Source organism: Abramis brama (assembly GCF_963993115.1).
Source record: "Abramis brama genome assembly, chromosome: 9".
Taxonomy (NCBI): Eukaryota; Metazoa; Chordata; class Actinopteri; order Cypriniformes; family Leuciscidae; genus Abramis; species Abramis brama.
This window is the reverse complement of record NC_139971.1, coordinates 28,834,880-28,847,434: the sequence shown is the minus strand read 5'-3', so window position 1 is coordinate 28,847,434 and position 12,555 is coordinate 28,834,880. Positions and strand designations below refer to the sequence as shown.

The 12,555-nt window shown below is 36.9% G+C and overlaps 1 protein-coding gene across 1 annotated transcript in view; it reads right to left on the bottom strand.

The window, feature by feature from the left end:
* Positions 1 to 12,555, bottom strand: part of pclob (piccolo presynaptic cytomatrix protein b) — a 94,830-nt gene that overhangs the window by 4,400 nt on the left and 77,875 nt on the right. Inside the window, exons 28-36 of the mRNA XM_084124241.1 lie at positions 12,499 to 12,549; positions 9,169 to 9,299; positions 8,215 to 8,241; positions 7,563 to 7,656; positions 5,924 to 5,995; positions 5,347 to 5,626; positions 4,463 to 4,657; positions 2,925 to 3,030; positions 1,800 to 1,867 (exon numbers count right to left, since the gene is read on the bottom strand). Coding sequence (XP_083980367.1) covers positions 1,800 to 1,867; positions 2,925 to 3,030; positions 4,463 to 4,657; positions 5,347 to 5,626; positions 5,924 to 5,995; positions 7,563 to 7,656; positions 8,215 to 8,241; positions 9,169 to 9,299; positions 12,499 to 12,549 — 1,024 coding nt within the window. The remainder of the gene's footprint in view (positions 1 to 1,799; positions 1,868 to 2,924; positions 3,031 to 4,462; positions 4,658 to 5,346; positions 5,627 to 5,923; positions 5,996 to 7,562; positions 7,657 to 8,214; positions 8,242 to 9,168; positions 9,300 to 12,498; positions 12,550 to 12,555) is intronic.

Below are 12,555 nucleotides of genomic sequence, written 5' to 3'. Positions count from 1 at the left end.
CTCTGTCACCAGTCTTGCTGTGTGTATTTGTGACCCTGGACCACAAAACCAGTCACATTGAGCAGTTTTATGAAATTATACATCACATGAAAGCTGAATTAATAAGCTTTCAATTGATGTATGGTTTGTTAGGATTGGACAATATTTGGCCGAGATCAAAAAAAAAAAAAAAAAATCTAAACATTGAGAAAATCTCCTTTAAAGTTGTCCATTTATGTTCGCCATTATGCTGCATTCACTCGCAAAAATAAATGTTTTATATATTTACAGTAGGAAATTTACAAAATATCTTCATGGAACATGATATTTACTTAATAGCCTAATGATTTTTGGCTAAAAAGAAAAATCGATAATTTTGACCTATACAATGTATTGTTGGCTATTGCCACAAATATACCTGTGCTACTTGTGACTGGGTTTGTGATCCAGGGTCACATTTGTGCATTATCATCCTGATACACAACACCACTTCAGGGTACAATGTTTTAACCATTAGGTGCACACGGTCCCCTAGAATGGTTCAGCAGTCCTTGACAGTGACATCTAGCACAAGTAGTGGGGTAATGATATTGTATCCCAAACTATCACTGATCCACCCCGTGCTTCACTCTGGGCAGCAACAGTCCGGGTGTTAAACCTCTTTCGGGCTTCTCCACACCGTAACTCCCACAGATGTGGGACAGACAGGGAAGATGGACTCATCAGAGAACTACATTTTTTAAGTATTTTTCAACAAGATTTTTCTAATTATCCAAAACCCAAGATTTACACTGCTGGCACCAATGAAACACACATTTGGCATTGGCATGAGTGACCAAAGGTTTGACTTTGAATATTGACTATGAATATTGACCCTGTGGAGCTCACGGCGAACAGTTTTGATGGAAACTGAGGAGAGTTGAGGTGCAAATTTAATTCTGCAGCTGTGCTTTTATGTTTTTTAGATACAATCCGGGTTAAATACCTGAACATCCCTTTCAGACAGCTTCCTCTTGCATTGACAGTTACTCCTGTTGGATGTGGTTCATCCTACGTGGTGTTATGCCGAAATTAACCTGGATACCGTAGCTCTCGATACACCACAAAGACTTTCTGTCCTGGTCACAGATGAGCCACCGAGACGCACACCAACAATTTGTCCTCTTTTGAACTCTGATATGTCTCCCATTACGTTGTGTGGATTGCAATATTTTATGTACAGCTGAGCTTTTGCTCTTACTGATGGAATGTAAGATTGGCCACCAGGCAGCACATACAGTATATAGGCGTGAAACAACACTATATTGGTCAGTGTTTCAGTTTCATTGTCCAAAAACAATAGTTATATACACTATAAAACATGAAGTATAATGAAATACTAGACATCAGAACAAGATATTGGTGGCAACTAAATGCAAAACAAGGTTTTGTGTTAGACACTTTTTTCCGTGTTTTGTTTCGCCGACGTCTGTCTCTTTTGACAGCAACAAAAACACACCCTCTGCTGTGATGAATTATTCAGCAGTGTGTGGCAGTGGCACGTCTAGAGCAGAACAGAAGGGGATGACTGCTGTTTTCCTCTGTTTAACAGGTTCTTTGTCTCCCAAACAGCTTTCTGACAAGTGCTAATTCAACCTCAGGGGTGAACCTGACCTGACCTGTACTGACTGACTACCCTGTATAACGTAGTACAAAGCTTTATTATGACTCACAGTTTACCAATTTTATTTTGTTCTCATAAGCTTCACTGTTATGAGCATGGAAACAACTATAATTAGATTGTGTGTGAACTGAACCTGGAATACGAAACAGATCATTACCTTCCGAATCTGGCAGGTTCAAAGATTCAACTCCTCTGCTTTTATCTGTCCCATTAGGAATGTTTTTCCTGATGAAATGAATAATAATAGAGCAAAGAAATTGAAGGTGTGAGTACTGCAACTTTTTTTTTTTATTATATATATTATATTAGTATATAAATATTAGGGTCTAAAAAACAAAGATTTCAAATCTCATTTAAACCTGGAAGTTTTATGTTTTTAATATTGAAATAAAGAAAATTTACATAAAATGAATTAGAAATATTTCATATTCTGCAGATTTCAGAGTTCTTGGAAACAAATCAAATAATATTAAAATTCAATAAATAAATAAAAACATTCAGTTTTGCATTAAAAATGTTCACTCAAATTGTTAATAACACACTAGTAAATTAAACATTTAAATTTAAAAGATTTTTTATAAGAAATTAACATTTATATATATATATATATATATATATATATATATATATATATATATATATATAAAAAACATATATTTATTATATAACATTTATATTTGTACGTTTATTTATATAGCAAAGACATTACATTGATCACAGCTGACAGTAAAAACATTTATAATGTCCCAAAATATATATTTCAAATTTTATTCATCAAAGAATCTTGAGCAAAAAAAGTTTTCACAAAAATGTAAAGCAAAAATTTAATTAATGTTTCTTGAGCAGCAAATCACCATTTCTTCACATGATTTCTGAAGGAACATGTGGCACTGAAGACTGGAGTAATGATGCTGAAAATTTTAATTTGCCATCACAGGAATAAATTACATTTTAAAATATATTAAAACAGAAAACTGTCATTTTAAATTGTAATAATATTTCACAATATTACTGTTTTTACTGTATTTTTTTACAAAACGAATGCAGCCTTGGTGAGCATAAGAGACTAAACTTTAACAATACCATTAACTCCAAACATTTGACATATATTACATATATAAGTGGCACTAGTTGCACTATTTACACTAGCATTTCTGTTCCACTAGCCAATGCAGATAATCTTAAATATCCAATACATCAGCCTATCACTTCACTGAATAAATACATGAAATCCATATGATGTAGATTAATTGCAATTGCAGGATTGAATAGGCATACTTACAGATGAGGGACCTGAAATATGGCGCTGTCCAAAGCGTTAGTGCCCATGCCATCTTCACTGTCCAGAGTGTATCCGTCCCCATCAATCATTCTGTGGTTTGTTTTATCTGTAAAATACACATGCATACACACACAAAAAAAAAAAAAAAAAAAAAAAAAGAGAGAGAAGGCTGAAATTAGACATGTGCCATATAAATAGGGGGCTTATTATTTACATTACTAACTTAAACAATTTATGCAAAAACAATGGATATGCATTTTCCACATATGAACGGAAAAGAAAAGCAAAAGAACAAAAAAAAAAAAAAAAAAAGAGAGACCACGGTGAAATGAAAGGTAATGCACTCTTTTTAAAATAACTTAAACATCGGTTTAACCACAGAACAGAAATTTATGCAAATTTCATGGCTTTCTTGACTTTAGATATAAACATTTTTGTGTTTTGCTTCTAAAATGGACGTGTAATGTGCTGATTAGTGTTGATTTTTATTCTTATATTTAGAGAGAGGGAGGAGTCACGTGTCTCTCACCTCCTCTAGCAGAGATCCCTCCATGATGGTCATCTGACTCGATACTTTGCTCTCATTGGCTGGAAGATGTCGTATGATCAGTATGGGGCCAGTTCTGCCTTTAGATGGGGCTGTCTCTCTACACGGACTCATCCACAGATTGCATAGTCGCCCTCACATGAAACCAGCTCATGATTTTTACACACCACAATCATGCGGACATAGATATGGGTTTGATCTGGGGTAAGGGCCTGGGATTTTACTTGCAAGGGGAAATGAGGTAACAGAGGGGTTCATCATGCTCTGGATGTCAGTGTGAAGTGTCTTCAATATACACTCAAATTTAGCATCGAGTATCTCTGTGACGGCAGGGAAATTCGAGAAAGAATAGGACTTTAGTTGTGAAAATCAGCCTATGTGCTGTACCTAGGGATCTTTTTTTAATGCAACAAATGTCTCCTCTGCTAATACAGAATTGCAAAGAAAGATTGAGCCTGGCATTACATCTGGCATTTACTTTTATATGGGGAATACATTTTTTAATTGCTGACTCACCCAAGTTTTACTGTAGCTAAAGGCAATATTTTGTGGTTTGTGATTTTTGATTTACTTACGGGAGTTTAACAGACATTGGTTGTTTAAATGATTTAATGTTTTTTAGTCTTTTTTCTTTAAAATCAAGATTTTTTTAGATGAGATCATTTCCGTTTTGCCACTCAAATATCTAAATTTAAATGCTGGGAGGTTTAAAAAGTACTTTAGGACAATCAAATGTATTATTCAATAAGGTATTGTCTATTTTTGAATTATTAAGATAAGTTCTCATTTTGTGATTTTAGGTGTAGGCTTTAATTTATTAACATAAAATGATGAAAACTAAACTAAACAAAAAATAAAACAAATGTGTCAGAAAGGTGAGGACGAGAGGGAATGGAAAAGAAATAGCGGAAGAGTGCGAGAATGAGAGGAAGGAAGAAAGAAAGACGGAGAACGGATAGGCTGTGAGCTCATGTGAAGTAGTAAGGGTTACTTGGCTGGAGTCGGGCCTGTTGCACCGCAGCCTCGGCTGCAGCGATGGCGTTCCCGGCTTCTTCCAGGTGTGCTTGGGTGACGCTGCCTTTGCTCTGGCTGCGTGAGGGGCCGTGTGAGCGCAAGTGACCCTCAGAGGAAGATTTGGAGCTGCCGGGACTACTGTGAGACTTTTCTATTGTAGGGACCTGTGTGTCTGTGAACATACAGTACGTGCCCTCGATTAATCCTGCACAGATCCCAAATATACCTTAAACCTTCCTTCTCCTGTTAAATATGCACAGCCGTGCAAAAGTTTGGAGTCAGCAAGGTTTCGTTATTTTTATTTTATTTTTTAAAATAAATTAATAACTAACCCAAGATTTGCGCTGCTGGCACCAATGAAACCCATATTTGGCATTGGCACGAGTGACCAAAGGTTTGGCTATAGAAGCCTGACCATGAATATTGATTATAGTTTTGATGGAAACAGGAGAGTTGAGGTGCACATTTAATTCTGCAGTGAGTTGGGCAGCTGTGCTTTTATATTTTTTGGATAAAATCTGGGTTAGTACCTGGACATCCCTTTCAGACAGCTTGCTAATTTTATTCAGCAAAAAATTTCTTGAGCAGCAAATCAGCATATTAGAGAATGATTTCTGAAGGATCATGTGACACTGAAGACTGGATAAATGACTGCAGAAAATTCAGCTTTGTAGTCTCAGGAATAAATTACATTTTAAAATCTATTGAAATAGAAAACATTTATTTTGAATTGTGATAATATTTCACTGTATGACTGTTTTTACTGTATTTTGATCAAACAAATACAGTCTTGTTGACTTTGAACTGTATTATATAACTAGAAGCACCACCTGTGTGTTTATTTCTGTTTAGTATGCATACCTTTAGCAGGATCAGGGAAAATGCCATGACTTCGGCTTTTGATGACAGAGGTTTTAGGGGACTGGTGGTTCCCCGGTTGCCCTCCTTGACCTCCAGACCCTCCTGGCCCTCCAGGGCCTCCCTGACCTCCAGGGCCGCCCTGACCTCCGAGTCCCCCAGAGCCGCCGGGCCCCTGTGGAGGGTGGGTCCTTCCATGTTGAATACTCTCGCTTTGCTCCTTTAGGGGGTGCCAGCGAGGCGTGTTATCCAGCTGAGTCGTGTTTGAAAGATCAATGAGCACCTACAAAAAAGCGTATTCATAATGTGTTAGATTATATTTACTCTTCTGACTTCAGAGAAATGTCTTTCCTTTAGTCAACTATAAACTATTCTTTGGTCGATAATAATGCAAATAGATACTGACAGATGCTAAATGATTTAAGAATTACACATTTCATAACAATAACCCATGGAAGAGAAGACAAAATGCTAGCATACTTTGAATCACATCTAAGTGATTGATGCAATGCAAATTATGTTTATCGCTGCCATCAGTGTTTTTTGGTGCATGGAATGACACTCATCTAGCAACACTCACTTCTCCCAGGAAATCATTTGAGGAATATCTGTCATAATCCCACACAGTAACTTCCAGAGTCTTCTTCTTCAGCTAAGCCGAACACACACACAAACACAATTTTTCAGTCAGATGCAGGCTGAAGACATAATTTTGAAGGCAAAAACATATTTTAACAGGAAATCTGTGACTCAGTAAACAGCATAGCAATGACAGCAAAACTGGGTCAACTTTCAGTGTTTTCAAGCATGGAATGTCAAGTTTGGATAGAAAAAAATGGGACACATGGGAAATGTGACTGATGTCAAACGTCCCTTGTGTCTTAGACTAGTAATTACATGTAATACATTCTGTGCATATTCCTTGGACTATATATAACATTACATAGAGCTAGCCCTTGTGCATCAATTTAAAAAAGTTACACATAGGTCCAAAGTGGACAAAAATGTCCATGTCAAAAAACTGTCATAAAAAGTTGAAGCTTGGGAGCACAGACTTAACTTTGGTATAATTTTAAAGAATACCCTTGGCAGATTATTGCTGAAGTTAAATTGTTTTTATAAGTAAATCCCAAAAAAAGTTATATAGGTTTAAGTTTATGAAAATTATTTATGAATATTATTTTATATAAAATATATATTTTATGGAACAAGTTGAACTCTAAAACGGCTAGAAAATCAAAGCCATAAATATAAATAAGTTGTGTTCCAAATTTGAGGTTGATATCTCAAAAAATGAGCTTTCAGTAAGATTTTGTTTGGGCGCAGTACCAAACTTTCCCCATTGGATGCCAGCAAAACTCCACTGGTGAACACAGTGATTGGCTTTGTTATTTGCAGTTGAGTTTTTCTCTCTCAATACTACAAACACACACATGCACACAAACACATATTTTTTTTATAACACACATACCAACCACACTCTGACATCCATACCAACACACGCACACAATTATCATTGCATAATTTATCCAATTGGCTCTATAATATGCCGAAGCAGAAAACAGGAATATAGCGAGTATTTGCTTTATAGGCCAAACCTGAAAAAATGGCACCATCTGATAACAAATTGTAAAAATGTAAATTTTGAAGCCTTGCCAACAGAATGAAAGCCTATTAACAAAGATTGCATCATTTTATAGTTAAACGGCACAGGGATTAAAAAATGCAGTTTTAATGGGTTTCAATGGGGCCATTTTTGTCCAAAAGTATTTTGTGTAACTAGTGCAAAAAAAAAATTTCGAAGGAAATGGTGATGAAATAGTAAAATTACAATAAAAATACACACCTGTGCCAAATTTTATGCAGTTAGCATTAACACAGGCAAAGTGATCAAAAAAACAAAACTGAAAAGGACAAAAATGTCCATAAGGATGCACAAGGGCTAGAGTAAGAGGGATGTACAAAAAGACAGATGAAAGATGAATTCCGTATGAAGAATGATTTTTAAAAAAATAGAAGTGAGAAAGAATGTAATTCTTTCTCACACAGAAGTGAGAAAGAATGTAATTTTTCATATAGATATAATGATTTACTGATATTATCTCATTAGAAGATAGCACTGGCAAATGCTTATAAACAATATGTCTGGAGAAAAAAAGTGTATAAATAATATTTATGGTCTCCAAATATATATATTCAATAATGAATGTCGTACTTACCTGCTCCAGAAGGATGTTTTTATAAATAACGGTCTGGTTCCACTCTGGGTTCTGAGTTTTCTGGATATATTTAGTCCTTCTCTTGTTCTCAGCACTGTGAGGTCATCATGTTGAGGGAAAATACAAGGAGCAATAGACTTAGATTCTGCATTTCAATGGATATATAGTATATTTATATAGCCACACTTGAGGATAGCTGAGTTTCATCAAGAGAGGACATCACAAGAGTCAACACTGATGCATTTACGGACCATGGCACCAGTAATGATGATGACATTATCAGATCACAGAGTAAAATGTGGAAAAATGTCTACTTCAACATGAGTATATGGGCAATCTATGCAAGCATACAGTAGCGGTAGACTCTTACAATGAGCTGATGTGAATTTATAAAATGGTTGAGTTGCACACCTGTACATAATATTTACTGTCTTTGAGGGAATCATTTCAAGAATTTATTGACTTCACATCAAAAACGTCAGAGGTAGAGGTTGCTTTGAGGTAGATCTGACTGAGACACTTCACAGATGACGCAGTAGGTTTCACCACACGAATGACAGCTAGATAATGAAAGAAAGGAAATCCAAACACACACACAGACCCACGCACCAATGAAAAAGTAAAATGAAAAGAAAAAGAATCACCACGCTACCTTGCGTTCTGGACAACCATGACTTGTCTGAACCAATCCGGAGATTTGTATGGAATGCAAAGTAAAAGTAGACAGACAAACAGACAACAGTCAGAGAATCCAAGGAAAGGGTAGACAGAAACCCCTCCAAAAAAAGTTGTGGCTTGGGTGGAGTCATGGCTGCCGAGCTTTTAGCACCAGACAGAGGGATCATGTGTGCAGGTAATAGGAACTAATCTCATAAACACTGCAGATATGGCCATTAGGAGATGGCAGATATAGCATTACACACCCCATACTGGTGGAAGCCATATCGATTGTGCTGTCTCCGCAGTCTGAGACACTGAGCACTGATTACTAGGTAGCATGTTAAGAGAGGAAGGCTAAGCTAATAAAAATTGACTTCTCCAAAGAAGATCTCTTCCACTTTAGCCTTCCAATAAGTCATTTCAGTACTAAAGAGGTAAGGACTTCTACCCAGGAAAGGGACCTTTTAGCCCACTGGATATGCAAGCTATTATAGGTAACTTTTTTATCTGCCATCCAGTGTTTCAGTTGATTATGGAACACTTTATACACTTTTGTTCCATTCCAGTTATTATGGAATAATTTGTATACATCATTATACTATAAAAACAAAGTGATTTTCAAAGAGAATTTTTGAAAGACCGGGAGAAAAACAACAACAGGAGCTATCCCCAAAAAAGGGGAATTGAATCAAATTAAGTGACTAAAGATTCAAGTAACTTAAAAAAGAAAAATCAGACAATAAATTAATCAAAATTACAACACTTATATATGCAGACAAAGACAAACATAAAAGAAATACAGGTACTGAAGAGTCTATAAATCTTTCATTCTTCACTCTTACTTTTACTTTAACACTTGCACGCACACAAACATACGCGCGCGCACACACACACACACACACACACACACACACACAGACACAGCCATGTACAAAAGGACACTCACCCTCTCCCTGGCAAGAGATAGACCTTAACGAAAGGGTCTGTGTATCCATTGTTTTCTCTAGGAGCGAGGTTTCTTGCTTGCAGCACATGAACAATCAGGTTGCCCATATTCCTGTCATAGTTGATTTGAAGCTGAGGGAAAGATAATTACTGTATATGACACACAATACTTAAGGCAGCCCATTCAAATTAATCAAATTAGCACTGGGATGCTGCAATTTAAATCCAATAAAGCAGTCAATACTGGAGAAAGTTGCGAGGGAAGGCTGATCACAATCACAATACATAAAATGCATCTTAAAGGAACACTCCACCGTTTTTTGAAATAGGGGTTATTCACCTTCTTTCCTACATTTAGATAGGTGGGCAAATGCATTTTTGTCTCAGTGCATGCATTGTTTTAGTTTGACAGGGTCGGCACTAGCTTAGCTTAGCACAATGAATGGAATCCTTTGTTGCCAGCTAGCATATCCTGAGTAAAAGTAATATAAAATAAAAAAAAACCTTACTTACCCTTACTTCTTGTGGCCTGCTTATTCACAACGAGTACAAATAGAGATGCAGATTAACACTAGGTGATTTCCTATGCAGATATTGACTTGGGACTATATTAGGGGGAAGCACTGCTACTTGGGCGCAGAGATATCACGCCCAAGTAGCAGTGCTTCGCCTGTGCTTCCCCCTAATGTAGTCCTTAATATATAAGTCAATATCTGCCTAGGAAATCGCCTAGTGTTAATCTGCATCGCTATTTGTACTCGTTGTGAATACGCAGGCCACAAGTAATTAGGTGGGTTTTTTATTTTTTATATCACTTTTACTCAGGACATGCTAGCTGGCAACAAAGGATTCCATTCATTATGCTAAGCTAAGCTAACGCCAACCCTGTCAAACTAAAACAATGCATGCACTGAGACAAAAATGCGTTTGCCCACCTATCTAAATGTAGGAAAGAAGGTGAATAAGCCCTATTTCAAAAAACGGTGGAGTGTTCCTTTAAATATAATATTTCAAAGCAAAAAAATGATTCATGTACTGAAAGGTAGGATAGGCATTTTCAGAATCTCTATCTTTGAAAGCATTAGATCCCACCCTCCCTTCAGAGCGTCTCCAAAGCCACACCTCCTCCAAAACACATTAACACGCACACCAGAGCAGAGTCTGCAAAGCGCCACAAGAGACAACGTTAAATTACCTCATGTTTCAAATGACATAACATTACAATAATGAACGTTAACAACTTAGAGCTCTGACTTGTACCATCTGACTGCTGAAGACTCATGAAGAAATGCATAATTCTGAGTCTGAGGATGCTAACAGCTACGAGTAGAACGTCACGGGTTGCCATCTCGTAATTATGTTCACGGCATGTCATAGTTACCGTAAGCTCGTTGTGAGCATAAGATCGCTGTTTTGGTTAAGGAGGAACTGTAAAAGGTGGCTGTTTGTCTAAAACTCTGCATAGTAGGGGTGTGACGAGATCTCGTGTTACGAGATCTCGCGAGATTAAAACGCGACGAGATTTCTCGTCGAGGTGAAACTTTGTCTCGTGAGTAAAAAAAAAAAAAAAAAAAAAAAACTTTGTCTCGTGAGTTGTTGTGATGTCAGCGTGATGGAGCGTGAGGGTGAAATTTGTATTGAAGATGCCCCTGCCACTTTTAAATCATTTGTGTGCCGGGCCAATCACACACACACTCCGCACACACACACACTCACTGTCCCTCGCTCACTCACTCACTCGCGCGCACACACACACACGCACACTCACTGTAACCGCACTCTCACTCACTCTCGCTCACACTCAACCCGTCGTGGAGGACCGTTAAAATTAAACATGCTAGTCTTTCTGTCGTGAAGCATCACAGACGCGTTGTCGCCCACTATGACACACTATACGAAATGAAACGATCGAATCTTGCGTCCCGACGCCCGTTGTACTTTACGAGTCTCCACGAAACGGAACGTGCCAAAATCGCGCTAAAATAGTGTAATCTGAACCAGGCAGGTAATAAACATTTGACCTATCACGCAAAGAACCTATTAAAGCACTAAGACATGGGAACAGTATAGCTAACATTCACATAGGCTATCACAAGTCATATCGACATCGCAATATTAAACAATGTTATCGCACATCGCAGCTTTTCCTCATATCGTGCAGCCCTGCCCAAAGGTCTCAACTGCTGCCAGAAATCGTCGACATGCTTATATTCTTGAAAAAGAACATGACCATATCTTAGGCTTATCTTAGTTAATTTATCTCTTTTTCATGCTTGAAGAAAAAAAATGTTTCTGTTTGAACTTGTAGTTTTGAGAGAGCAGTACTTTGATTATGGATACACACTTACTGTTTGCATTTAAAGTGTTATTTCAGTTATTTATATTTATTTTATTTATACTGTTTTATTTTTTTATGTTCGATTTGTGGAAAGGAGTTAGATTTCTCATGTGAAATCGTACAGGCAGAAGTAGAGTTTATAGCAAATCATTTTGCAGTGTTTGCATGTCCTTTACTGCATAGAATTCATTAAAATAGAAGTAAAATAACATTCATTACAAGTTGATTTCAAAATGCACATAAATTGTTTTGCATTTTGTGATTTTCAGTTGAATAAAAGACTATTTTCCATTCATATATTTCATCATTGAGGATTTCTTAAAAATTGTGTAAAAATCTCGTCTTGTCTCGTTCTCGTGAACCCAATCTCGTGTTTCGTCTCGTCTCGTGGAGTAAGCGTCTCGTCACACCCCTACTGCATAGCCTCATGAAACATGCTGATGACATGTGATGTCTGCGTGAGCAGGGTGCTCGGAGGTATGCAAATACATACGTTGACAGGGAGGTAGGGCATCCTATCATTGCAATCGGACTTCCACAGAAGATTTATGTACATTTATTTCACATTTAGACCACTTCTATTATTGCTTGTTATCAGGATATGAAGAGAGATTCATCCAGTATAACAAAAAGTGTTTTTTATGAAAAACATTGCCTACCCTACCTTTAACAGTAACAGGCAAGAGCATGAATAGCACAATATTTGTGTTTACTCAAAAATCTGAATTTCTACATCTCATATTACACAATTATCTTTGCTTTGATATTGAAACAATAATTAAAAATGATTAAAGATATTCCAAAACAGTTAACAAGTTGCCAAATTGTGATTAATACAGTTGGCTGCCATATTCAAATATCTGGAAATGGGAATAATGACTGGCTTAGATTATGCAAACACAGTCAAAATATAACCATATCATTCAAATTAACTTTGGAATAGTCTTGTACAGTACATGCAAAATAGGTCATTGTGAAATTGCACAGACTCACTTGTATTTCACCAGTGATTGGATGCGGTTGTGGCTTCAGAACCTCTGCTGACTGAAA